A 26,500-nucleotide genomic window follows, 5' to 3' on the forward strand; every position below is an offset into this window, starting at 1 on the left:
AAGGGTCAGGTGGACTGAAACTTGTGTCACCTCCAGCATTTCAGGTTGTAACAAATTGGGGGCTCGTTGTAACTTGTTTGACCTGGTTTAGATTTGTGTAGTGCAGTCGGCTTCTGGTGGTGGTAAATGGCTTGATGGGCAGAGACTGTGGGTGCATCCCAAGTCTCTTATTTGTCATTTCCTCGATCCTCGCTTGAACCGGACGTTTTTCTAGTGCGCCATCTTGAAGAGCGTCCCAAAGCTCTTATTTCTGCACGGAGGAGCGAGAAGGGATCTCTGAGGAGCCGTGAGCGAGGATACATGAGAGCATCCTTCACGGAAGTCTCTCACCGACCGACACGCCCCCTTATTGGATATCAGTTATTGATTGGACGCTGCAGATGATCGGACTGATCTGATACACGTCAACATCACTGGAGTTTCATACCGGAGGGAAGACAGATAACAGATTAAAAGTTGTATAGTTTAGTTGTCTTCTGATTCACCATCTAGTTCAAATCTGTGTTAACTGTAGGTGTGAACAACAAACGGACCATGTTGATGGTAAAGTGTTCCAGCAGCAGAAGGACCTGCAGTATCTCTGCTTCACATACCGCGGCTGAAGCAGCCAGTCACTGAAAGAGCTATTTAACATGACAAACAGACCTAAAACAACTTTCTGCATTTATAAGAAAGATTTTTCTTTTCATGATGTTATTTCCCTCATTAACTGTTATTAAGGATACAGTTAAAGTCAGAGAGTCTGTCTGTCAGCAACACTTTCTACATCATTTATCATCACATGTGAGGCTGGAAATTCCTGAGCATCGGGTTTGATATGAGTTACATCATGTGAGCTCATCGAATAGCAGACTTAGAAAGACCTAAAGAAACTTTTAAAATGTGTCATTATGTATGCAGATCAAAGGGTCAATTGTTTGACTTTTAAAATGTAAAGAAATATTATAAAATATTAATTTTTTGGTAAATGTGTGAGACTTTGTTGGATATTAAACCACTTTTTCAGTCTTAAGACTTGTTATCAGTTGTTATTTTGGGATTGACCTATAGGGGGTGCTACAGCTCCTCTATAGGAAATGTATTCACATACATGCACTTGTTTGGGTTAGACATCAAATAGACATTCTGCACTCATGTAAAGGGAAACTTTATTAAGTGATGCAGTTATCAATAATTCATTATGAACAGAGATTAATTCTAAGGAAGCAACCTTCAGTGGCAACGTTACAAACATGCATTATACAACATTATGAGAAAATACAACAGATATTTTAAGGCTCACAATGTAGATGAACATATACGCCTACATGTCTACACTTTTGGCATCAGTTGCAAAAACAAGCGTAGAATGAAATCCAAGAGGAAAAGTACAATATAGTGTGGCAGAAGAAGGCAGTAAGCCACATCATGAGTGAATGTGTTCAGATTCGCTCTTAGTTTCTGCGCCACACAGGTATGGAGGTTTGTCTGGGAGCCACACCATCACTGCAGGCGATGAAGTAAGAGCTCGTCTTCAGGCACTCAGGAGTGAGCTTCAGACACACAAAGCAGAACTCGACCTGACAGCGAGGACAGATGATGTTCTTGCAGCCAGTTTTGTCGTGCTCCACCCTCTGACCACAGGTGGGACAGGCCCGGATGGAGGGACAGGCGTCAACTCCCTCCACCTGAGGTAGGGCGGTGGTCTTGCAGTTCTTGAGGAGCTCGAGGTCGTGGTTGATACAGCCGTCGTTGTCGCAGCGGTCAGAGCGTGGAGCTGCACCCTTCCACTGCTTCAGACACTGCCAACAGAACTCGTAGACTTTCTTGTTGTCTGCTGTGCAGACTATGCACTGCACGCTGAGGTTACTCAGGTCCTCTCTCTCCAGATAGGTTTTACACCCAGGACACTGTTGGACAGGATGGGAGAGACATTAAAGAAAAAGGTCTACATTTTGGGAAATCTGGAAATCTTATTGGCAGGTGAGGAAATGTACATCACTCTCACATCTGTCCAGTAAATACATAACTGGAGCCAGCACCCATCTAGCTTAGCTTAGCATAAAGACTGAAAGTAGGGGGAAACAGCTAGCCTGGTTCTGTAAAAATGGTAAGAAAATCTACCTACCTGCACCTTTAAAGCTCAGCAATTAACATGTTATATCTTGTTTGTTTACTCCTGAAGAGTAAAAATGAAAATATACTGTTTTTTTCCTGCTGTTCTATGTACCAGACTATTTCTTCACCACGTAACTGGTTTAGAAGGTGCTGGTAGGCAGATTTGAGGCAGAAATGCATAAAGAAATGTAAAAAGAAAATAATACAGAAATAAATAAGTTTGAGGAACTAAATAAGGGGTGAAAAGCAAAGGGAAAATCGTGCAGAAATAAATATATACATATAAAACATAAATGCAAAAATAAATAAATAAATGCATGAATAAATAAATACATTTTAAAAATTATAAAAAATAAATACATAAAGGGAAAATGAAACGGGGGTAAATAAGGGAATTAATACAAAGATAAAAAATGAAGGAAATTAAAACAGAAATATCAATTTGTCACATTTTATCAATTAATTAATGGCTACATTTATTTTTAATATTATTTTTCCTACATTTATTATTTATTTATCTATTGATTCTTTTATTTATCGATGGATTTTTTATTTTGGCAGGTTCCATCCTCCATAGCTGCTGGCTATAGCTAAAGGGTACAAATATGACTGTGGTATCAAACTTCTCATCTAACTCTCCAAAAGACAGTGAATAAGTGTTTTCCCCAAAATATTCCTTTACATTTTTTTTTTCTATTATCTGCATGATTGCTGGATGTTGAAGAAACAATCTGCTGAACTAATAATTAAATCAGTTGAAGGAAGAGACAACACCATGACACTCACTGTTTTGTATTCACAGTATTCTGTGGCAGCCAGACGGGCGATGTTCTCTTCAAAGTACTCCATCTCTTTGGCTGTCAGCACTGCCAGCCTGCGCACCTCTTGATAAGACCACTTTGCATCACACTTCTCCAAGGTGCCGTTCTTTAAAGCAGGGCACTTAAATTTGTGGTGGCCCTGAAATTAAAAAGACACATTATGCTAAATTGCCAGTCCAACATGTGGTGAAAACTGGGAGTTGGGGGAAATGCGTAATACAGAATAATAAATCGACTTCATCCAGCCTGGACAAAAAGTCCCACTTACACACTGAGGACACTGTAGAAATGTCCTGTTCCCATCTCTTAAAGGAACAGTGTGTAACATTTTGGGGGATCTATTAGCAGAAATGGAATATAATATTCATAACTGTTTTCATTAGTGTATAATCAGTGTGAAACTGTGGTTACGTTCCCAAAGTAGTGTTATTATGGTAAGGATGGCCTTACCATACCTTAAGGCATAGGCCATATAGGCGGTTGCCTAGGGCACCATCTTCTGGGGGGCGCTGGTCGCCCTCTAAAATATGAATTAATTAAAAAGAAAAATGTTGGTGGGCACCCTTCCTTATTTTCTGCACCCCTGTAACTCTTTCTCACGCTTTTTCATATCGGGCCGCACTTGAGCGTCACACTGTGGCTGTGCAGGGTTGTGGGGGCACACCGTGCCGTGCGCATCACAACAGCCCGAGTATGGGTCAGGACATAAGGTCGCTAGGCGGACAGATATCTAGAGGTGCAGCTATCTAGTATTTTCACATTTTATTTCTTCATAATGAAAAGGTCCATGCCTTCAGGTGGGCTAGGAAGAAAACAGAGAAAAGAGGAGGAGGAAAAGAAAGCCCAATATATAGGTATGATGTTGGCCTCCAGCGGCGGCGGGGCAGGCTCCAAATCTGAATTTCGCCTAGGACACCAAAAGGGCTAGAGCCGGCCCTGATGGCCTCTGAGTGAGGTTAAGGGCATTACCACGGTTTTGCACTTTACGTTACCGCAGTCTTGGAAAGGGAGGAGTGAGCGGAGGGGTACCCCGTTGGTTGCAATTTGCAACCACACCACTAGATGCCTGCTAAAATAAAATGGGCTTTATTCTTATTGGTAGTGAAATGCAGAGGGAGAAGTCATTCTTAGGAGACACACCTTTATGTTCTGCAAATGAGAAGGTGGAAAGTACCTGATCCAGCAGGCTGCGACACCAGCCAGTGAGAGACTCTGGGGTGACGGCATGACCGCAGGACATCTCTGCTCGGAGACACTCATCTCCCTCCTCTGGGGCTGAGATGCACAACAACAAGAGCGGACATTGAACTCAGCGTCACAGACACATATAATGCACATCCAACATGGATAATCCCACATGTTTTTCTTTTAGAGAAAAAATAACAAAATAATGTCACTATCAGCTGTTTGATCACTATCAGCTGTTTGATCACTATCAGCGGTTGATCTCTGTATTATTGCTCTAATGTTTATACTGAAAATGAGGACAGAAGCAGCGGGTTGAACCACTGTTCATTTAACCTGAATAGAAGTTGGTTTATTATATTTTTTGTTAAATATTGCACTGCCTTGTATCTTGAGAACTGAATCAGCAGGTCCTGCAGTTGTACTTTTTATTATTTTCAAATAAAAGGTGTATGTATTTGCCATTAATCGTTTACTTGTTTATATCCATAATTAATTTATCCCTGATTCACTTACAAGAAAAACTTTGAGGAATCCTGACCTGCACTGTCCAGTATCAGCTATTTATTTCACAGTCACACTGACTGAATTTTTGGCAAAAAAAAGTTACTGTATTGATTTCAAATCATTGAATCGTATCGTATCGTATCGTATCGTATCGCTCTAGATGAGCCAAATATCGTCCTGAATCGTATCGGAACCATGGAAATCGTATCGTTGTAAAAACATATCTTTACACCCCTAATGCACATCCAACATGGATAATCCCACATGTTTTTCTTTTAGAGAAAAAATAACAAAATAATGTCTCACATCTGTCATTACATAACAAAGTAGAATTTAATGCATTGCAAGCTCTTTAATTGACTTAATCACCAATGTACACAGCACAGAAACATCTTGCACAGTGCGACACTATACGTTTTTAGTGCTTACGTAGTGGATCCAGATCATCCGGCCTGTTGACAAACTTCAGGGTCGTGTCTTTGGGGTCGTATCTTTTCTCCTGCTGACCCTGTGTAGTCATCTTGTTTCACCTCTTCTCCGTCTGCACAAAGTGTAATGAGCCGCTGCTGTGTCACCTTCACGGACTCCACCAAAGATTTGTTTGTGTTTAGTTTTTAACTTTCAGTTTCAGCCTCGGCAGTTACAAGAAGTCACGTGAATGCAGGCTGACTATGAATTCCCCCTGTAATATTCACTTTCCATTTTAATCACATAATATATATATATTGTTATTTAAGCTAATTAATGCTGTGGACAGACTTTATTCATGGTCATTCTTTTGTCATTTGAAAATAAACCCCAAAAATCTCGAAATTATTGTTTTATTACTATTACAGTTTTTCTCGATTGTTTACACACATTTTCTGAAAGCATGCCTCATACTCTCAGAACTCTACACACAAATCAAAAAACACACACACAATGGGCAAAACCCCTCAATTCTCCTGCAAAATGAAACTTTACATTCAAAACAATGTTATTTCTTCTCAAAATGGTATTTTGTTTTCAAATGACACACACACACCATCATATGAATAGACATTTATAAGAACCAGTTGAACACTGATGTGCTCAATGTAAAACACTATGATGAATGGAAAACACTTCTTCTCCATTCATCATAATGACTTAGGCCTTTTTTTTGTTCAGTGTTACACTTACTACAGACAGTACATACATAAGTGTGTTGTAAAATAATTTAGAATATTGTTTTTATACTCAGAACACACAAATACACGGTAACAAATATATTTTATTTTCCCCACAAAAACAATGTACACAGTGTACATCCCAACCAACACAAAGTTGCACATACAGTGGTCTACATACAAAACAACAGAGGAATTTACTGTATACAGTTACAGTAAAAAAAACTATGCTGCATCCTCTCTTCTGTTTCGGTCTGGCCACAGCACCTCATCCACATCACAAGCAATGTTTTCCCTGGCCAAGCAGCAGGGGAAATATCGCTTAGCATGTCAAATCCAGCCATGAAAAGCATCAACTGATTGCTAATTGTAACACTGTGTGACAGGTGTTTGCCCATGTGATGAGTCAGTATGCATAGTAGGGCAATTGACTTTATAATTTTGAAAGACAGTGTGTTCCTTGTGAAAACGAGATTTTCTTCATGAAAATTGTGCCAAATGCAGAGAATTGTGTGTAGTGTTTTGAAAAAAGTGTGTTTTAGAACTGCAATTTGAGTGTAAAGCAGGAATTGTGCTTGTAGTTTAGCAGAATTGGTTCAGGGGGTTGATGCATGAGTTACATGTTGTGGTCATTGTGTGTCAAGTACCAGTATTTGTGTGTAAACAATTGAGAAAAACTGTAACTACTGTGATAATGTTAATAAATATTGTTTTGACTATTAATATGTTGTCATTAAGACAACAACTTTATTGAGAAAATATATGGTATAAAGTCAGACATCCTAGACTTCATGTATTGTCAAGACAAAAGACAGACTTAGATAAACATTATAGAGATGAAGAAAAAGAAAAGAGTCAGAGATAGACAAAACAATTGTATATAATGATGTATGGATGGTAGACACTTTTTTCTTATTATTTACATGTTTCAGAGACTGCATTAAAATGATAAAAATAAATAAAAAATAAACAGGGGGATGACTTGGCAAACTTTAAGACAGTGAAAGGTTTCATTAACCAATGTATCAGGACATATGGTAATTATAGGAATGTCTGAAAACATAATAACAACAGCTGTATGGATGTAAAATTCCTCCACTAAAATTAATAAATTGACAGTCCACTGAATTTTCTGTTTGTTTTTTTTATAGTATCAAGACAGTGAAAGTGAAAGTATCCTCAGTCCCTCTCTTACATCAGCCTGAACAACACCCTGTAGTTGCATTATTAGACTCCTAGACATTTCCTAGACATTTCATCTCAGGACAATATCTCAGGACAATATCCCAAAAATACATCTGATAGAAAAGTCTACAGCTGATACATCTGGTTTGGGTTTGAGTGACTACCATTCAGCCTAATTCCTGTCTTTCTCTGTTTGTGTACAGGACAGGATGCTCTGCGGCTGATCTTCACAGACAAGCATCTGGATGCTGACGACGTGCTGCTGTCTGAATACGGGATCCAGCACATGTCCGTCCTCCACATGGTGATGAAGGTTCCTGGAGGACTCACCGCTTGACGGAGACCTCCTCTCCTCCTGCTGCTGTTTACACATTTTAAAGCTTTTACTGTCTGGGCTGTTTTATTGCAGTAACCCTTTTAATATTCCCATGTTTTAAAAAGCTGTTTCAAAATAAAGAAAAGTTCTGTCTAATACTTCATCTTTGTTTAAGTGTGCAGATATTAGGAAGCCTACACTGAAGCCACATCAACAGGGCATCAAATACAGGAACAGAAAGTCCACCATGGGTCCCTGCAACAAAATAAGAAACATAAATGATCTCATATGTAAAACCAGTTCTTTAAACTGTCTTATGAGTTTAATTTTAAATCACATTAAGTTGAATAATTAAATACTAGCTGAATCAGCAATAGGCTGTAAAACACATTTTTACAAATATCAAAAATCACTACAGAGCTGCAATGATTAATCATTTAGTTGTCAACTATTAAATTAATCGCCAACTATTTTGATAATAGATAAATCGGTTTGAGTAATTTTTTAAGAAAATAAAGTCAAAATTCTCTGATTCCAGCTTCTTAAATGTGAATATTTTCTGGTTTCTTTACACCTCTATAGCAGTTAAATGAATATCTTCTAGTTGTGGACAAAACAAGACATTTGAGCACGTCATCTTGGGCTTTGGGAAACATTGATCAACATTTTCTGACATTTTAGACCAAACAACTAATCGATTTATCAAGAAAATAATCGACAATGAAAATAACCGTTAGTTTCAGCCCTAGTCGTGTGCCTTTAGGGATTTTGTAATATGCAAAATGCTCTATGGATATGGCATTTATATATGTATTTTGAAGACATGACATTTTAGACCAACCAACTTATCGATTAATCGATAAAATAATCGACAAATGAATCTCCAATGAAAATAATTATTAGTTGCAGCCCTACATGTGGTGTGCCATTAGGGGTTTTGTAATATGCAAAAAGCTCTATGGATATGGTGTATATATGATCCACAAATAGGAAATGTGCCATTTTTTCACCCTTTATGATAATTTTGTTGCCTCAAGCAGCTGCATATGCTGCGTTCATGTTCTCCTGTAAAGCAAAGAGAGAAGACAGAGAAGAAGCTTTTTCGTAGCTTGTGATTTATTTAAAGAGCCATTTGTGCTATAGCCTGATATTGAATTTCCTTGTGAGTCCATCTGCCGTCTATGAGAGCCGGCTGTCAATCACTCGCGAACTCCGACCAAACGGTTAAACTACGCAGCGCTGATCAAATATGAATCAATATTATGTCACATTATTGCCTATATCTCGCCTCAAATGTTTTCAGAATCATCTTGTAGTGCACGGGAAATAGTAGAAGTAGTGCATGAGAAAGTTTGTGACGCCGCCGCCATTGTGAAATCTGGTGAAGGAACGCCAAGTTCCAGTCACATGACCGGAGCACAGCCAATAGGAAGGCTCTCTCAATGAAATGACCTGTGATTGGTCAAAGTCTCCCGTCACGGGCTAGATTTTCTAAAGCCTGAAAACAGAGCCATGAGGAGGAGCAGAAGTCTAGTTATCTTCAGAACACTTGAATTACAATATGCTGAAAGGTTATTATGGAATTCTTGCCCAATAATGCCAAAAATATACTGCCTACTGTAGCTTTAATATTCTTATCAACGTGGAAGTGGACAAATATGATTGCTTTATTCAAATGCATGTATATATTTATTATTGGAAATCAGTTATCAACACAAAACAATGACAGATATTGTCCAGAAACCCTCACAAGTACTGCATCTAGCATAAAACAATATGCTCAAATCATAACATGGCAAACTGCAGCCCAACAGGCAACAACAGCTGTCAGTGTGTCAGTGTGCTGACTTGACTATGACTTGCCCCAAACTGCATGTGATTATCATACAGTGGGCATGTCTGTAAAGGTGAGACTCGTGGGTACCCATAGAACCCATTTCATTCACTTATCTTGAGCTCAGAGGTCAAGGGACCCCTTTGAAAATGGCCATGACAGTTTTTCCTTGCCAAAATGTGGCACGTGTTTGGAGCGTTGTTTAGCCTGCTTCACGACAAGCTAGTATGACATGGTTGATACCAATGGGATCCTTAGGTTTTTTAGTTTCATATGATACCAGTATCTTCACCCGGGCTTTAAAACTGCGCCCACTACAAACTCTGAAAGATCGATTGTGTAAATGCATTAAAGAAATTAGTGGCGTTATAACGAATTTGTGCTAACGCGTTATTATATCATTAACTTTGACAGCCCTAGTTTAGATGCTTTGATGTTCAAAAAACGCTTTACTTTGCTAAACCGGCTGTGCTGAAGGACCTCTTTTCACCCTCTGTCTGAAATGCATTTAGCCTAATAAATCATTTCTAGTGTTCAAAAGACACCATTATCATACGGAGAGGGTGGAGGGGTGGTTTGGAATTGGGCCATAGTGTCTTAAAAAGGAGTGTTGATGATGTGAAGTATTTTCTGTGAGCTCATCGAATAGCAGACTTAGAAAGACCTAAAGAAACTTTTAAAATGTGTCATTATGTATTTAGATCAAAGGGTCAATTGTTTGACTTTTAAAATGTTAAGAAATATTATAAAATATGAATTTTTTGGTAAATGTGTGAGACTTTGTTGGATATTAAACCACTTTTTCAGTCTTAAGACTTGTTATCATTGTTCTGTTATTTTGGGATTGACCTATAGGGGGTGCTACAGCTCCTCTATAGGAAATGTATTCACATACATGCACTTGTTTGTGTTAGACATCAAATAGACATTCTGCACTCATGTAAAGGGAAACTTTATTAAGTGATGCAGTTATCAATGATTCATTATGAACAGAGATTAATTTTAAAGAAGCAACCTTCAGTGGCAACGTTACAAACATGCATTATACAACATTATGAGAAAATACAACAGATATTTTAAGGCTCACAATGTAGATGAACAGATACGCCTACATGTCTACACTTTTGGCATCAGTTGCAAAAACAAGCGTAGAATGAAATCCAAGAGGAAAAGTACAATATAGTGTGGCAGAAGAAGGCAGTAAGCCACATCATGAGTGAATGTGTTCAGATTCGCTCTTAGTTTCTGCGCCACACAGGTATGGAGGTCTGTCTGGGAGCCACACCATCACTGCAGGCGTCGTAGTAAGAGCTCGTCGTCAGGCACTCAGGAGTGAGCTTCAGACACACAAAGCAGAACTCGACCTGACAGCGAGGACAGATGATGTTCTTGCAGCCAGTTTTGTCGTGCGCCGCCCTCTGACCACAGGTGGGACAGACCCGGATGGAGGGACAGGCGTCAACTCCATTCACCTCAGGTAGGGCGGTGGTCTTGCAGTTCTTGAGGAGCTCAAGGTCGTGGTTGATACAGCCGTCGTTGTCGCAGCGGTCAGAGCGTCGAGCTGCACCCTTCCACTGCTTCAGACACTGCCAGCAGAACTCGTAGACTTTCTTCTTGTCTGCTGTGCAGACTATGCACTGCACGCTGAGGTTAGTCAGGTCCGCTCTCTCCAGATAGGTCTTACACCCAGGACACTGTTGGACAGGATGGGAGAGACATTAAAGAAAAAGGTCTACATTTTGGGAAATCGGGAAATCTTATTGGCTTTCTTGTTGACAGATGAGGAAATGTATATCACTCTCACATCTGTCTGGTAAGTACATAACTGGAGCCAGCACCCATCTAGCTTAGCTTAGCATAAAGACTGAAAGTAGGGGGAAACAGCTAGCCTGGTTCTGTAAAAGTGGTAAGAAAATCTACCTACCTGCACCTTTAAAGCTCAGCAATTAACATGTTATATCTTGTTTGTTTACTCCTGAAGAGTAAAAATTAGTTTTTTTCCTGCTGTTCTATGTACCAGACTATTTCTTCACCAAGTAACTGGTTTAGAAGGTGCTGGTAGGCAGATTTGAGGCAGAAATGCATAAAGAAATGTAAAAAGAAAATAATACAGAAATAAATAAGTTTGAGGAACTAAATAAGGGGTGAAAAGAATAGGGAAAATCGTGCAGAAATAAATATATACATATAAAAATAAATTAAACATAAATGCAGAAATAAAAAATAAATGCATGAATAAATAAAACAAATAAATGCAAAAATAAACAAATTAATTAAAAAAATTATAAAAATAGATTCATAAAGGGAAAATTAAACAGGAGTAAATAAGGTAATTAATACAAAGATAAATGAAGGAAATTAATGCAGAAATATCAATTTGTCACATATCAATTAATTAATGGCTATATTTATTTTTAAAAAATGTTCTGCATTTATTATTTATTGATCTATTGAGTCATTTATTTATTGATTGATTTTTTTAGGCAGGTTCCATCCTCCATAGCTGCTGGCTATAGCTAAAGGCTACAAATATGACTGTGGTATCAAACTTCTCATCTAACTCTCCAAAAGACAGTGAATAAGTGTTTTCCCCAAAATATTCCTTTATATTTTTTTTTCTATTATCTGCATGATTGCTGGATGTTGAAGAAACAATCTGCTGAACTAATAATTAAATCAGTTGAAGGAAGAGACAACACCATGACACTCACTGTTTTGTATTCACAGTATTCTGTGGCAGCCAGACGGGCGATGTTCTCTTCAAAGTACTCCATCTCTTCGTCTGTCAGCAGTGCGTGCCTTCGCACCTCTTTATAAGACCACTTTGCATCACACTTCTCCAAGGTGCCGTTCTTTAAAGCAGGGCACTTAAATTTGTACTGGCCCTGAAATTAAAAAGACACATTATGCTAAATTGCCAGTCCAACATGTGGTGAAAACTGCAATGCGTAATACAGAATAATAAATCGACTTCATCCAGCCTGGACAAAAAGTCCCACTTACACACTGAGGACACTGTAGAAATGTCCTGTTCCCATCTCTTAAAGGAACAGTGTGTAACATTTTGGGGGATCTATTAGCAGAAATGGAATATAATATTCATAACTGTTTTCATTAGTGTATAATCAGTGTGAAACTGTGGTTATGTTCCCAAAGTAGTGTTATTATGGTAAGGATGGCCTTACCATACCTTAAGGCATTGGCCATATAGGCGGTTGCCTAGGGCACCATCTTCTGGGGGGCGCTGGTCGCCCTCTAAAATATGAATTAATTAAAAAGAAAAATGTTGGTGGGCACCCTTCCTTATTTTCTGCACCCCTGTAACTCTTTCTCACGCTTTTTCATGTCGGGCCGCACTTGAGCGTCACACTGTGGCTGTGCAGGGTTGTGGGGGCACACCGTGCCGTGCGCATCACAACAGCCCGAGTATGGGTCAGGACATAAGGTCGCTAGGCGGACAGATGTCTAGAGGTGCAGCTATCTAGTATTTTCACATTTTATTTCTTCATAATGAAAAGGTCCATGCCTTCAGGTGGGCTAGGAAGAAAACAGAGAAAAGAGGAGGAGGAAAAGAAAGCCCAATATATAGGTATGATGTTGGCCTCCAGCGGCGGCGGGGCAGGCTCCAAATCTGAATTTTGCCTAGGACACCAAAAGGGCTAGAGCCGGCCCTGATGGCCTCTGAGTGAGGTTAACGGCATTACCACGGTTTTGCACTTTACGTTACTGCAGTCTTGGAAAGGGAGGAGTGAGCGGAGGGGTACCCAGTTGGTTGCAACCTGCAACCACACCACTAGATGCCTGCTAAAATAAAATGGGCTTTATTCTTATTGGTAGTGAAATGCAGAGGGAGAAGTCATTCTTAGGAGACACACCTTTATGTTCTGCAAATGAGAAGGTGGAAAGTACCTGATCCAGCAGGCTGCGACACCAGCCAGTGAGAGACTCTGGGGTGACAGCATGACCGCAGGACATCTCTGTTCGGAGACACTCATCTCCCTCCTCTGGGGCTGAGATGCACAACAACAAGAGCGGACATTGAACTCAGCGTCACAGACACATATAATGCACATCCAACATGGATAATCCCACATGTTTTTCTTTAGAGAAAAAATAACAAGATAATGTCTCACATCTGTCATTACGTAACAAAGTAGAATTTAATGCATTGCAAGCTCTTTAATTGACTTAATCACCAATGTACACAGCACAGAAACATGTTGCACAGTGCGACACTATACGTTTTTAGTGCTTACGTAGTGGATCCAGATCATCCGGCCTGCTGACAAACTTCAGGCCCGTGTCTTCGGGGTCGTATCTTTTCTCCTGCTGACCCTGTGTAGTCATCTTGTTTCACCTCTTCTCCGTCTGCACAAAGTGTAATGAGCCGCTGCTGTGTCACCTTCACGGACTCCACCAAAGATTTGTTTTTGTTTAGTTTTTAACTTTCAGTTTCAGCCTCGGCAGTTACAAGAAGTCACGTGAATGCAGGCTGACTATGAATTCCCCCTGTAATATTCCCTTTCCATTTTAATCACATAATATATATATACATATTTTTATTTAAGCTAATTAATGCTGTGGACAGACTTTATTCATGGTCATTCTTTTGTCATTTGAAAATAAACCCCTACTATTAACTATTGTGATAATGTTAATAAATATTGTTTTGACTATTAATATGTTGTCATTAAGACAACAACTTTATTGAGAAAATATATGGTATAAAGTCAGACATCCTAGACTTCATGTATTGTCAAGACAAAAGACAGACTTAGATAAACATTATAGAAATGAAGAAAAAGAAAAGAGTCAGAGATAGACAAAATAATTGTATATAATGATGTATGGATGGTAGACACTTTTTTCTTATTATTTACATGTTTCAGAGACTGCATTAAAATGATAAAAATAAATAAAAAATAAACAGGGGGATGACTTGGCAAACTTTAAGACAGTGAAAGGTTTCATTAACCAATGTATCAGGACATATGGTAATTATAGGAATGTCTGAAAACATAATAACAACAACAGCTGTATGGATGTAAAATTCCTCCACTAAAATTAATAAATTGACAGTCCACTGAATTTTCTGGTTGTTTTTTTTATAGTCAGTGAAAGTGAAAGTATCCTCAGTCCCTCTCTTACGTCAGCCTGAACAACACCCTGTAGTTGCATTATTACCTCTGAGCAGCTGAGCCGAAAGCAGCGCACAAAACCAGCAGAAACATGGGAAAGATCTACCAGGTGGTGGTGCACGGACTGAGGGGGGAGAAGATGATGATCGACCTGTGCAACACAGACGAGCAGTTTAAGAGCATGAAGGTGCTGCAGCTGAGGGAGAAGATAGCAGAGAAGCTTCCCGAGAACGCAGGTAAGAGAGCCTTTAGTTTAGGTGTTGTTTATTCTTCTGTCAGCAGAACATTCACAGATTATTTCCATGAACCTAGGGTGACCTACTTTTTAAACTTTATCCTTGAAAGCTGGTTTGCAGTGGTGGAAGAAGTACTCAGATTGTTTACTAGAGGAAAAGTAGGGGAGACCAGGGACAGTTGTAACACTTTTTGCAATTTTCCCAATAAATCAAGAACCATTTGCAATAGCCATTTTGCTATATTATAAACGTCAATGTGTCAACTCGTGAAACAATGTATTTAAAGGGACTGTTTGTAAGAATCAGAAATGCTTGTTAACAGCGACACCTGTGGCTGTTAAGTCAACGAAAGTCAGCGATGGGCTCGCGTTTGTGCTCGCTCTACATAGACATGAACGAGCATCGCTCAAAACAGTGAGGCGACACACGTCAGCTAAAACCACAATATCCCTCTATATTTCACCTGCTTGGCAGTAATGTTAGCTGACCAGACGAAGGTCTCTCCATGAATCACTGCTGATCCTAGTGTTGGCTTTTCCTGCTTCAGCCTCCCGACCGCGGTCGGAGGGAGACATCGGCACCCGGTCGGAGACGATAACGTTTCTCGCTGCGGAGCCCCGTCACTTCACAAGACACGGAAAACCTCTGTTGGTCTGGAGGAGCTGCAGCAGTTATTTCTGCACAAACGTCAACTGTACATTCACTAGATATTCTCAGAGCTAAACTAACTCTTCTGCAGTGTGTAGTGAGTGCGCATGCACGTGAGGTGGAGCGAGCTGAGTGAAGGCAAACAGGCAGCGGAGCAGAGGAGCAGAGAACAGCAGAGACTCCGGTCCTGGAGACCAAAGCTACAGTCTCCCCCATGTCCTCCGACCGAGGCCAACACTGTTTAACAGACGGGCTTCACTAGATATAACTTTGCGGTTTTGGTGCTTCCGTGTAGTTTGTGTTGGAGTCTGAGTCTGAACAGCGTAGCCACACGCGAGCGCATGGGACACCGACCCGGGTGATTTATACATGTAAGAAGTTACAAACAGTCCCTTTAAGTGGTTTCATGAAATATGTACAGGTTGCAAACTCTACTGTTACAACCGTCCCAGCGTTCAAGGATGGTTGTAACACATTTTGTAACAGTTGCGGAAAGCGTAAAGGCCCAGACACACCAAGCTGACATCAAAGAACTAGCGGCGATGAAGACCCCCAGTTGCGTCGCCTCACGTTGCCTTTGTTTTAGCCGACAAGTTGCACTCGAACACAACGCAAAGACTACAGCCGACGGCCAGTTAGGAAATAACTCTCCACACCAGCAGGTGGCGGTAGTGTGTATTCGTCATCCAAAAAGGTCATCCGGGTGTGCATGAGAGCGTGCTAGGTGTGTGCTCCAGCTCACTGGCCAATCACAGCCAAGTTAGCTTGTGCATCATTGGCTCCACCGTAGCCTACTTGGTCGCTACTATTACGACAGAATTGATCAATTCGATCCGATAACATTAAGAAAGTCTAGAAGAGCTGCACAATTTAATTATTTTATCCCCATTCAGGTTTGCATAGGGCTAAACTGTAAATAATATATTTTTGGATTCCTAGACATTTCATCTCAGGACAATATCCAAAAAATACATCTGATAGAAAAGTCTACAGCTGATACATCTGGTTTGGGTTTGAGTGACTACCATTCAGCCTAATTCCTGTCTTTCTCTGTTTGTGTACAGGACAGGAGGTTCTGCGGCTGATCTTCACAGACAAGAATCTGGATGCTGACGACGTGCTGCTGTCTGAATACGGGATCCAGCACATGTCCGTCATCCACATGGTGGTGAAGGTTCCTGGAGGACTCACCGCTTGACGGAGACCTCCTCTCCTCCTGCTGCTGTTTACACATTTTAAAGCTTTTACTGTCTGGGCTGTTTTATTGCAGTAACCCTTTTAATATTCCCATGTTTTAAAAAGCTGTTTCAAAATAAAGAAAAGTTCTGTCTAATGCCTTATCTTTGATTAAGTGTGCAGATATTAGGAAGCCTACACTGAAGCCACATCAACAGGGCATCAAATACAGGAACAGAAAGTCCACCATGGGTCCCTGCAACAAAATAAGAAACATAAATGATCTCATATGTAAAACCAGTTCTTTAAACTGTCTTATGAGTTTAATTTTAAATCACATTAAGTTGAATAATTAAATACTGGCTGAATCACCAATAGGCTGTAAAACACATTTTTACAAATATCAAAAATCACTACAGAGCTGCAATGATTAATCATTTAGTTGTCAACTATTAAATTAATCGGCAACTATTTTGATAATAGATAAATTGGTTTGAGTAATTTTTTAAGAAAATAAAGTCAAAATTCTCTGATTCCAGCTTCTTAAATGTGAATATTTTCTGGTTTCTTTACTCCTCTATGACAGTAAACTGAACATCTTTGAGTTGTGGACAAAACAAGACATTTGAGCACGTCATCTCGGGCTTTGGGAAACATTGATCAACATTTTCTGACATTTTAGACCAAACAACTAATCGATTTATCAAGAAAATAATCGACAATGAAAATAACCGTTAGTTTCAGCCCTAGTCGTGTGCCTTTAGGGATTTTGTAATATGCAAAATGCTCTATGGATATGGCATTTATATATGTATTTTGAAGACATGACATTTTAGACCAACCAACTTATCGATTAATCGAGAAAATAATCGACAAATTAATCTCCAATGAAAATAATTATTAGTTGCAGCCCTACACACATGTGGTGTGCCATTAGGAATTTTGTAATATGCAAAAAACTCTATGGAAATGGTGTATATATGATCCACAAATAGGAAATGTGACATTTTTCCACCCTATATGATAATTAAAAACCTCTCATATTGTTCAGATAATCCTTAAATAAAACCTTATGAGGACAGGTAGGATCAAAATAAAAGACAGAAGAAAATAAAATATTTGAGGGTTAAACTTGTGGAGATAAACAATTAAAACCCTCTTATATACACCATTAATGTAGACATGAATTAACCTCAAATTTGTCTCTTAATTGAAAAGTTTGGTCCTTTAAGACAAAAATGAAGGTGTGGTTAACTGTATTGTTTTGTAAATTTTAATGTGTTTTACACTTAATTAAGCTGAAAGATCTACTATGTGATCCACAAATAGGAAATGTGCCATTTTCCACCCTTTATGATAATTTTGTTGCCTCAAGCAGCTGCATATGCTGCGTTCATGTCCTCCTGTAAAGCAGAGAGAGAGAACACAGTGAAGAAGCTTTTTCGTAGCTTGAGATTTATTTTACAGCTACATCAGAAAAGAGCCATTTGTGCTATAGCCTAATATTGAATTTCCTTGTCAGTCATGTGAGTCGTCTGTTAATAAAAAAACATTTCCGACACCCCCTGAATGCAGCATTCCTGCAGGTTTGTGTGAGAAGTGAAAGAGAAAGTACACTGAGGGTTGTACTTTACAGGAGATGAAGATGCTGTGCGTCGACAATAAACACAGAGAAGTTGTCCAACAAGCTGCGGGAATGTCTTGAAAGTGTGAATCTTACAACTGAAGGTAGGCTCATGTTGTTTCTGCATTTGTGTTCGTTTCCAAAACAGGTGCAATTTATTGTCAACAAACTGATTGTCAACTCCTTTGCAGCTGACAGTGTTGCAGTGGACTGATAGATTTGTCTAAAAGGAATCAAAATGGATTTCTTTGAAAATGATCAACAGTATTTGTACAACATGTTGTCTTCTCCAGGTAAGATATACTGCACATGCTGTATACAGTGATGGTATGAAGACAGTTCTGTAATTCACATGCATCTCCTCCCAGCAGCCAGTAAGTACTATGGCTTGTTAAACCAAGGGGCAACATGCTACCTGAACAGTGTGCTGCAGGTGCTGTTCATGACCGAAGACTTCAGAGAGGCTGTGGAAAGGTTTGTGACAAAGTCCAACTTCATGCCATATAATGCAGTTAAAATGTATTGTGGCTACACTGCACCTTTGAATGTCTCATGTCCACTATGTCATAATTTTGTGTAGACACACCTGTGAAACCTGTGGCCCTAAGTGTATTGATCGACATCTTGCGTCCTTGTTTGATGACTTAAAAGGATGTACGGCATACACCTATAATATCACCAAAACGCTGGGCATCGACAATGGTACAGTATGATAGCACACAAAACAACAAATTACACGTTTAATGGGCTACTCTATCCAAAAGTAAGCACAATTACAAGCCAAGTATACCTTCTTTTAGGCCTGTAAGGCAAGAATGCTTAATTAGACTTTTCTTAAGTATGTCTCGATCAAAAGATTAAGTATTAAGAGTAAGTAGGCCTATAAGCCAAGTATACTTAGACTTTTCTGCATACTTGTCAAGTATACTTAGACTTTTCTGTTTACTTATCAGTATAAGCCAAGTATACTTAGACTTTTCTGTATAGTTCTTTGTATAAGCCAAGTACACTTAGATTTTTCTGTATACTTGTTAGTATAAGCCAAGTATACTTAGATTTTTCTGCATACTTGTCAGTATAAGCCAAGTATACTTAGACTTTTCTGTATACTTGTCAGTATAAGCCAAGTATACTTAGACTTTTCTGCATACTTGACAGTATGAGCCAAGTATACTTATGTATACTTTTGTTAAGTATATCTTTGATAAGTACATACAAAGTATACTGAAAGTATTCTCTCTTATTTTAAGTTTAAAAGAAGTATACTAATAGCACACTTGAATAAACTTCTTTTTGGTAAGGGTTAAGGTTACATGGAGTATTGTAGTATCTGAAAATAATATAGGGTCATTTTACACCTTATTTTGTAGAAGAAATACACATTGATTTCTGCTCTTCCCCTCCTCAGTGTATGAACAGCGTGATGCTGCTGAGTACTTTGAGAAGATTTTAGGTCTGACCAGTTCTGAGGCATCACAGGTAAAGATTCATCGTCAATATCAAAGAGATTCTGAATGTAAAATACTTGTTTACCAGTCTCTGTTTTTGTGCTTTCAGATTTTCCACGGACTGTTGACACACAAGACCAAATGTTCTACATGTCGTGTGGAGACCGAAGCCGACGGGGCATTTTGGCATCTTCCTCTTGCATTGGTTGATTCTAACAGTGAAGACTATAGCGTGGTAAGAAACTGCAAACTGTGACGCATATTTTTCTGTTGCCAGGAAATATCTAGTAAACTAAAAATGCCATTTGCAGACGAGCATAAGTTCCATTAACATGAATGTTTGTGATACATCAAAAACTCCTTGAGAAGACAGATATGAACACTGATTAAGCTGGTTAAGATGGCTTATTTCAGAGATGCAAATGACATGACTGCTTTTTAACAGGTGGATGGTATTAAGGAGTATTTCAGAGCTTCAGATTTCAGCGGAGAAAACCAGATGTACTGTGAAACGTGTGATGACAAGTCTGATGCTACTATTGTAAGTAATTATATACTAATTCATATTAATATTAATTATGATATTTTCAGGTGCATACTTGTATTTTAGGTTTCTACGAGAACGTGTTTACATTAAGGCTGTCAATCGATTAAAATATTTTTTCGCAATTAATCACATGATTGTCCATGATTAATCACGATTAATCGCAAATTAATTACACTTTTTTTTCTGTTCAAAATGTACCTTAAAGGGAGATTTGTCAAGTATTTAAAGCTGAAGTAGGCGACATTGGAGCAAATATGATTAAAAAAAGTTATTTTTATAAAACGCTATATTGTGACAGTAGTGCATGAGACAGGTAACCTGAAAAAAATCATGTGCCTCTGTGTCCTCCGGTGCTCCTAAAGGCATCTGCAAGATTTCAGAGACTGGAGGAAAACAAGCAGTAAGAGCTGATCTGAGGTCTGCTGTCCATCTGCTGTCTATGAGAGCCGGCTGTCAATCACTCGCGAACTCCGACCAAACGGTTAAACTACGCAGCGCTGATCAAATATGAATCAATATTATGTTACGTTAATGCCTATTTCTCGCCTCATATGTTTTCAGAATCATCTTGTAGTGCACGGTTTAGCTGTAAAATGACAAAGTTTGTGACGCCGCTGCCATGTTGAGATCTGGTGAAGGAACGCCAAGTTCCAGTCACATGACCGGAGCACAGCCAATAGGAACGCTCTCTCAATGAAGGACCTGTGATTGGTCAAAGTCTCCCGTCATGGGCTAGATTTTCTAAAGCCTGAAAACAGAGCCATGAGGAGGAGCAGAAGTCTAGTTATCTCTCAGAACAGTTGAAATACAATATGCTGAAAGGTTATTATGGAATTGTTGCCCAATGATGCCAAAAATATACTGCCTACTGTAGCTTTAATATTCTTATCAACGTGGAAGTGGACAAATATGATTGCTTTATTCAAATGCATGTATATATTTATTATTGGAAATCAATTAACAACACAAAACAATGACAAATATTGTCCAGAAACCCTCACAAGTACTGCATTTAGCATAAAACAATATGCTCAAATCATAACATGGCAAACTGCAGCCCAACAGGCAACAACAGCTGTCAGTGTGTCAGTGTGCTGACTTGACTATGACTTGACCCAAACTGCATGTGATTATCATAAAGTGGGCATGTCTGTAAAGGTGAGACTCGTGGGTACCCATTGAACCCATTTTCATTCACATATCTTGAGGTCAGAGGTCAAGGGACCCCTTTGAAAATGGCCATGACAGTTTTCGATTGCCATGCCATGACAGTTTCCTCGCCAAAATGTGGCACATGTTTGGAATGTTGTTTAGCCTGCTTCACGACAAGCTAGTATGACATGGTTGATACCAATGGGTTCCTTAGGTTTTTTGGTTGTATATGATACCAGTATCTTCACTCGAAATTTAAAACTGCGCCCAACTCTGAAAGATCGATTGTGTTAATGCATTAAAGAAATTAGTGGCGTTATAACGAATTTGTGTTAACGCGTTATTACGTCATTAATTTTGACAGCCCTAGTTTAGATGCTTTGATGTTCAAAAAACACTTTACTTTGCTAAACCGGCTGTGCTGAAGGACCTCTTTTCACCCTCTGTCTGAAATGCTCTGTTTGAGCTCCTGCCTGCCCCCTCCCCCAAAAAGACCAGTCTGCTCTGATTGGTCAGCTGGCCCACTCTGTTGTGATTGGTCAACCAAACCTAACTCTTCAGACTCTGCTCCAGCTCCGCTCTAACTAGCTTTGTTTGAGGGTGTGCCAAACTAGCTGCTAGGCAGGTATTATGCAAATATGTTACTTGGTGACATCACCACGTTACAGAAGAAAAGGCGGGACTTCAAGCAAAGCGTTTTAGGAGCAGTGTTTCTGTGGGAGAGAGTAACTCCCTTTGGCGTGGACTTTGGGCTTTGTAATTTTGCAGACCTTTTACATGCACAGAAAACTATATAACACACTAAAAGAAAGAGAAAAAGCATAATAGGTCCTCTTTAACTCTGATTTTGCAATGACAGTATTAATAGTTCATGATGTTATAAGGGCATTATAACAATATGATAATACATGTTGGCAACCTGTGTTTTTCATTCAGAAATGTGTAATAAAGCGTCATCCAGAGGTTTTGATGCTGCTGCTGAAGAGGTTTGAGTTTGACTACAGTTACATGAGATATGTCAAAATCAACCGCACTGTGGATGTTCCCTACACCCTACAGATACCAACGGTACATATGTATACAGTATATTTGACTATTTATTCGTGACACATTTCTTTTTCATTCCTGATAATAATGTCTGTCATCTTTTCTGCTGGGGATCAGAATCAGACGTATGAACTGTACGCAGTTGTGGAACATTTTGGAGATCTTAGAAGTGGACATTACAATGCAACAATCAAACCTCAAGAGGAGGAGAGATGGTATAAGTTCAATGATGACAGCGTCACATTGGTAAGACTGATCACTTTAACTCGTGTTGTTGACAGTTACATATTACAGCGCAAAAAACACAAACAGATTCATCGTGTTATGTTTGGTTATTCTTTTCATCAACAGCTTGAATACCAGCCATTCCAGGTGGATACCATTGAGAAGTAAGTTTTAGTTCTTCTTTTCATCCCCACCACACATTTTTATGCCTCCGCACTGGTGACAGCCGTGGCCGGAGGGATAATGTTTTCGGGTTATCCGTCCAACTGTCTGAGGTCAAAGGTCACTCTGACCTCACAAAACACATTTTTGGCCATAACTCAAGAAGTCATATTCTAATTATGAAAAAATGTCTAACATGATACAATGATTTTAGACAGACATGGATGTAAACTGCAACTTGACTGGTTGGCAGAGTTTGCGACTATTTCTCAATTGATTATTTATTTATTATTTTCAGTTTGTTGAATATACCACATAAGAATGTTTAAAGTACTATATTACACCATGCTGTAACCACAATTGCAATTTGTTTCTCTTATGTATTTCCCAACCCAATCCCCATAACACTCCTACTTACCCTACACCACCACTGAAAAAAAATAATAAAAACAAGTATAATATACAGATACGTGTATCTCCCAATATCCATGGAATGTATCCACACCGAGTTCTATATGCTAGAAGTACCCCTTGTTGCATGTGCACATGCATGAATTCCTACATATCAAGTTTAGTTTATTGATCACATACACATTGAGATGGCAGTGAGAGTCTTTGTTCCTGTTTGTTACTCTCTCATCCTTGTATAATAAACAATCGATCTCTCAATCAATTGAATAACAATAATGAATTAAATACAATCATCCTTATAAACATATAAATATAACAGCAACAATAGCAATTGGTCGATAAATATGAGATAGGGAATACATACACAATTATAAAATAAATAACAGAGAATATACACAGAGAATTTACACCCACCCGCACACCCGTAAGTTTGTGGTGCAATAAGTGCAGTGTAACCAAGGGTGAGGAGGTGGGTACGAATGGATGAATGGATAGAGACTGAATAGAGACAGAGACAGAGACAGGGCTCTAGTGGGTCAGGGTCAGTTGTGGGATGCATGCATGTGAGCATGCACAACAGAAAGCCCCTAACACAGGCCATACATTTAGCTGTATTTGAAAATGACCTTACTCTCTTTTGCATATTTCTCTCACTAGATCCAGCAGCGCTTATCTTCTTTTTTACCGGAAAAAGACAGGTAAGATGGCAAACATGTTCATTATGCTTCCTGATGTTTAGTGTGAACGCTTCAAATTGGATGCCTGAATATATTTTATACCTACTTTCCAGTGCGTGCTGCAGGTGCTTGTACTCAAGACAGAGAGGTGTCTACTCCTGAAGAATTCCCGCCAGCTACCAATGATATCCATGACCAGGGTCCAGATGTCATAAAGGGGAAAGAGAGAGAGGAGGTTGAGGAGGCAGCAGAGGTGGTTGATGAACCTACAGTGACTGTTTCCATCGACCGACACGAAGAAACAGGAATTAAAGACATAGTCAGTGTTGGGTCTAGAGGAGGTGGGCTATCATCTGACCTCTATAATGAAGTAGAGGATCAGGGCAGTGGAGTTTATGCCAGGCACAGCATAAGAAATGACTTGCATAATCCTCAAGATGCTCGTGCAGAAAAACAAAGACATGAGGGGGATATAATGTCGGATGATGAGGAAGACATGGGAGGAAATGCACAGGCTGACGACCAGGGAGAAAAGAGAGAAACCTTATATAGAGAAACTCTTTTTGAAGAGAGGGATGACCGTGACAGTGGAAGACTAGATGATGTTAGACAGAGGAGACCACAGGAGGGTCTGGAGGGTGAAGACATGCTAAACACGTCATATCACGCTCAGATGTATAAACAGGAAGTCAGCAACATGCTACCTCAGCAGGTTCATGTTGGCATGCAGAAAGATGAGGAAAGAATGGATGGAAATAGAGACGAGGATGGAAATGAACAGCCGGAAAGGAGAGGAACAGAAAAATACCTCGACAGGGATGCAGAGCATCAGGAAAACGAAAGATTACATGATGTTAGACCGAACATGTGTGAAGATCTGGGGGGTAAACAGGAAGTTGGACAGGATAATGACCTAAAACCTGTTAGTGTGGACAAACATGGAGATGGGGAGAGGATGGAAATAGATGATCAGGTCGACAAGGACAGAAAATCAGGGAAAGGAAAGCTCTTCAAAATAACTGACCTCTACTATGATAACATTCAACGCAATGGTGGTGGTAGTAAATACAACATGCCTAAAGATAATCAGAGGTGTAAAGGAGAAATTAGTAGCAGGTTTTATCAAAGACATGAGCAACCGAGGGATGTGAAGGGAGACGAGCAACAAAAGAGAGAGGATGATAAACATGCACAAAGGAAAGGAACATCAGAGAGATTAGATGATGTTAGACAGAACAGATCAGAGCATGTTTCAACACGTAAAGATGCAGCGAAACAAGCCAAAGAGCAGGAAAAGAAAGGAGATGATGAACATCATCAAAGAAGAGTGGACTCTTCTTTTAGACAAGCAGGAAGCAGCAGAGTGACAGAGAACAGGGGCAGTGTTGAAAAGTGGACAATGGAAGGAAGACATGGTTCAAAGCAGTCCAAAACATTGCATGTGAAGATAATTGAGGAGGAAACCTGTCAGGGTGTTCAAACAAGCAGCGACACGAAGAACATAACAATAGAAACTGTAGCAGGAACTTCACAAGGTGGCATTACGAGTTTGGTATATAATGAAGGAAGTGTTAAAAGAAAATCAGATCCAAAAACAGACCCAAAGGTCAAATTGTCAGAGGGTGTTGGCAATTTAAAACTGAATGACTCACCTTCACCAAAGCCACAGGAACACAGAACCAAAGAAATGTCTGATGCACAAAAACAAGCTGTTGGGAAAAAACATGCAGAGAAAAAAAGAGGTGAGAAGAAAAGACATTTGTGGCGTCGCTCTTCCCCTCTGAAACAAAACGGAAAGGAAAAAAAGAAACGCAACAAAACTATTGGGTGTTTTTCTGGTTTTCGGAAAAGCCGAAAAAATGCAGACCAGACTTCAGAGTCGGATTAAAACAAAATGCATACTTTGTCCAGGAGAGACAAGACTGCATGTCATTGTGGTGATCCACAAGTTTATATTTTTAGTTCTTTATGAATGCTTATTAATACTTAGCAATATTGCACTCGCCAGAGAGCTCTATAGACAGTAGTGTGATGTATATTGTTTGAGTTTGTGTCTGTTGGTAGCACTATTTTGTTTGTTGAGTCTGGTTTAGTCTATTTGACATCAATACCTTTGCTGGTTTTTAATGTAAAATGCATCACTTCCTGTTTGCTACAGGATTGTTTCTGTGTGAAGAGCAGCACATGTTAGAGGTTTAATGAGAGAGAGGGTTGTTTTAGATTAATTGCATCAGTCTGTAATAGAAAATATAGCAATGGAAACTGACTTGTAATGAAAAATGTCAAGGCACATATATGTTCAGTCGTTTTGAAATCATCATATTCACAGCCCGAATTATCTAACATGTTTTGTCTTTTTTTTTTAACAGTGGAAGAAATGTATCGACCTATTACATTTTATTTTGAAAATGTTCTTGTTAAATTGTTCAGACATATATAAATAGATGACACTGAATGTAACATCTAATGTGATTTAAAACAGATTGTGTGAGGAAATAAAAATTCAAAAGGAAGTCTTTGTGTAGATATTTACTTTTATTCTACTGTTAAGTATTAATTACGTTTAAATTAATTAGGTCTTTTGCACACTACACTTGTAAACTATTGCTGCTGTGTTCACTGAGTAATGTCATAGATGCTTTAGATTTTATGTTTATCACTTTGAACCAAACTAGTGTAGTAATTAGTGTCATTCGTAGGACTCTGATGCTGATTAAAAAGCACTGTATTTGTGGAAAGTCATAAGTTCTGATTGCAGGAGAGATTACCATACATTTTCCTGTATAAGTCAAGTTTCCAAAGTCACAAAAGACAATTTTTTCTCCTTTATTGGGGAAAAGGGAATAGATTTCAGGAAGGACAACAGAAGACGGATCTCTCTTATGGACAGACATGCAATAGATGCTGTGTGTGCAA

The 26,500-nt window shown here is 39.2% G+C and overlaps 4 protein-coding genes and 1 long non-coding RNA gene across 5 annotated transcripts; 3 read left to right on the forward strand and 2 right to left on the reverse strand.

The window, feature by feature from the left end:
- Window positions 1–1,130: 1,130 nt before the first annotated feature.
- On the reverse strand, window positions 1,131–5,215 carry LOC119482031 (probable E3 ubiquitin-protein ligase ARI5). Its single transcript, XM_037759396.1, has 4 exons — window positions 5,040–5,215; window positions 4,093–4,193; window positions 2,884–3,057; window positions 1,131–1,889 (listed from the first exon to the last, which is right to left on the reverse strand). Exons 1-4 carry the CDS (start codon window positions 5,128–5,130, stop codon window positions 1,434–1,436), a joined length of 822 nt encoding a protein of 273 aa, XP_037615324.1. The 5' UTR covers window positions 5,131–5,215; the 3' UTR covers window positions 1,131–1,433.
- LOC119482041 lies at window positions 2,891–7,420 on the forward strand. Its single transcript, XR_005205355.1, has 2 exons — window positions 2,891–3,016; window positions 7,147–7,420. It is a non-coding gene; the product is annotated as an uncharacterized LOC119482041 (long non-coding RNA).
- A 2,608-nt stretch (window positions 7,421–10,028) lies between these two features.
- On the reverse strand, window positions 10,029–13,575 carry LOC119482032. Its single transcript, XM_037759397.1, has 4 exons — window positions 13,350–13,575; window positions 13,003–13,103; window positions 11,805–11,978; window positions 10,029–10,787 (listed from the first exon to the last, which is right to left on the reverse strand). The coding sequence occupies exons 1-4, from the start codon at window positions 13,438–13,440 to the stop codon at window positions 10,332–10,334; spliced, it is 822 nt and encodes a 273-aa protein (XP_037615325.1). The 5' UTR covers window positions 13,441–13,575; the 3' UTR covers window positions 10,029–10,331.
- Window positions 13,576–14,230: 655 nt separating this feature from the next.
- Window positions 14,231–16,449, forward strand: zgc:194655 (uncharacterized protein LOC794380 homolog). Its single transcript, XM_037759405.1, has 2 exons — window positions 14,231–14,467; window positions 16,180–16,449. The coding sequence occupies exons 1-2, from the start codon at window positions 14,323–14,325 to the stop codon at window positions 16,311–16,313; spliced, it is 279 nt and encodes a 92-aa protein (XP_037615333.1). The 5' UTR covers window positions 14,231–14,322; the 3' UTR covers window positions 16,314–16,449.
- A 1,393-nt stretch (window positions 16,450–17,842) lies between these two features.
- LOC119482027 (ubiquitin carboxyl-terminal hydrolase 47-like) lies at window positions 17,843–26,097 on the forward strand. Its single transcript, XM_037759392.1, has 13 exons — window positions 17,843–18,019; window positions 18,107–18,208; window positions 18,284–18,389; window positions 18,496–18,617; window positions 19,324–19,394; window positions 19,473–19,598; window positions 19,809–19,904; window positions 21,999–22,130; window positions 22,227–22,355; window positions 22,461–22,498; window positions 23,565–23,605; window positions 23,698–24,021; window positions 24,727–26,097. Exons 2-13 carry the CDS (start codon window positions 18,154–18,156, stop codon window positions 25,470–25,472), a joined length of 1,986 nt encoding a protein of 661 aa, XP_037615320.1. The 5' UTR covers window positions 17,843–18,019; window positions 18,107–18,153; the 3' UTR covers window positions 25,473–26,097.
- The last annotated feature ends 403 nt before the right edge of the window (window positions 26,098–26,500 follow it).

The sequence above is a fragment of the Sebastes umbrosus genome, chromosome 22 (assembly GCF_015220745.1).
Source record: "Sebastes umbrosus isolate fSebUmb1 chromosome 22, fSebUmb1.pri, whole genome shotgun sequence".
NCBI classification, from domain to species: domain Eukaryota; kingdom Metazoa; phylum Chordata; class Actinopteri; order Perciformes; family Sebastidae; genus Sebastes; species Sebastes umbrosus.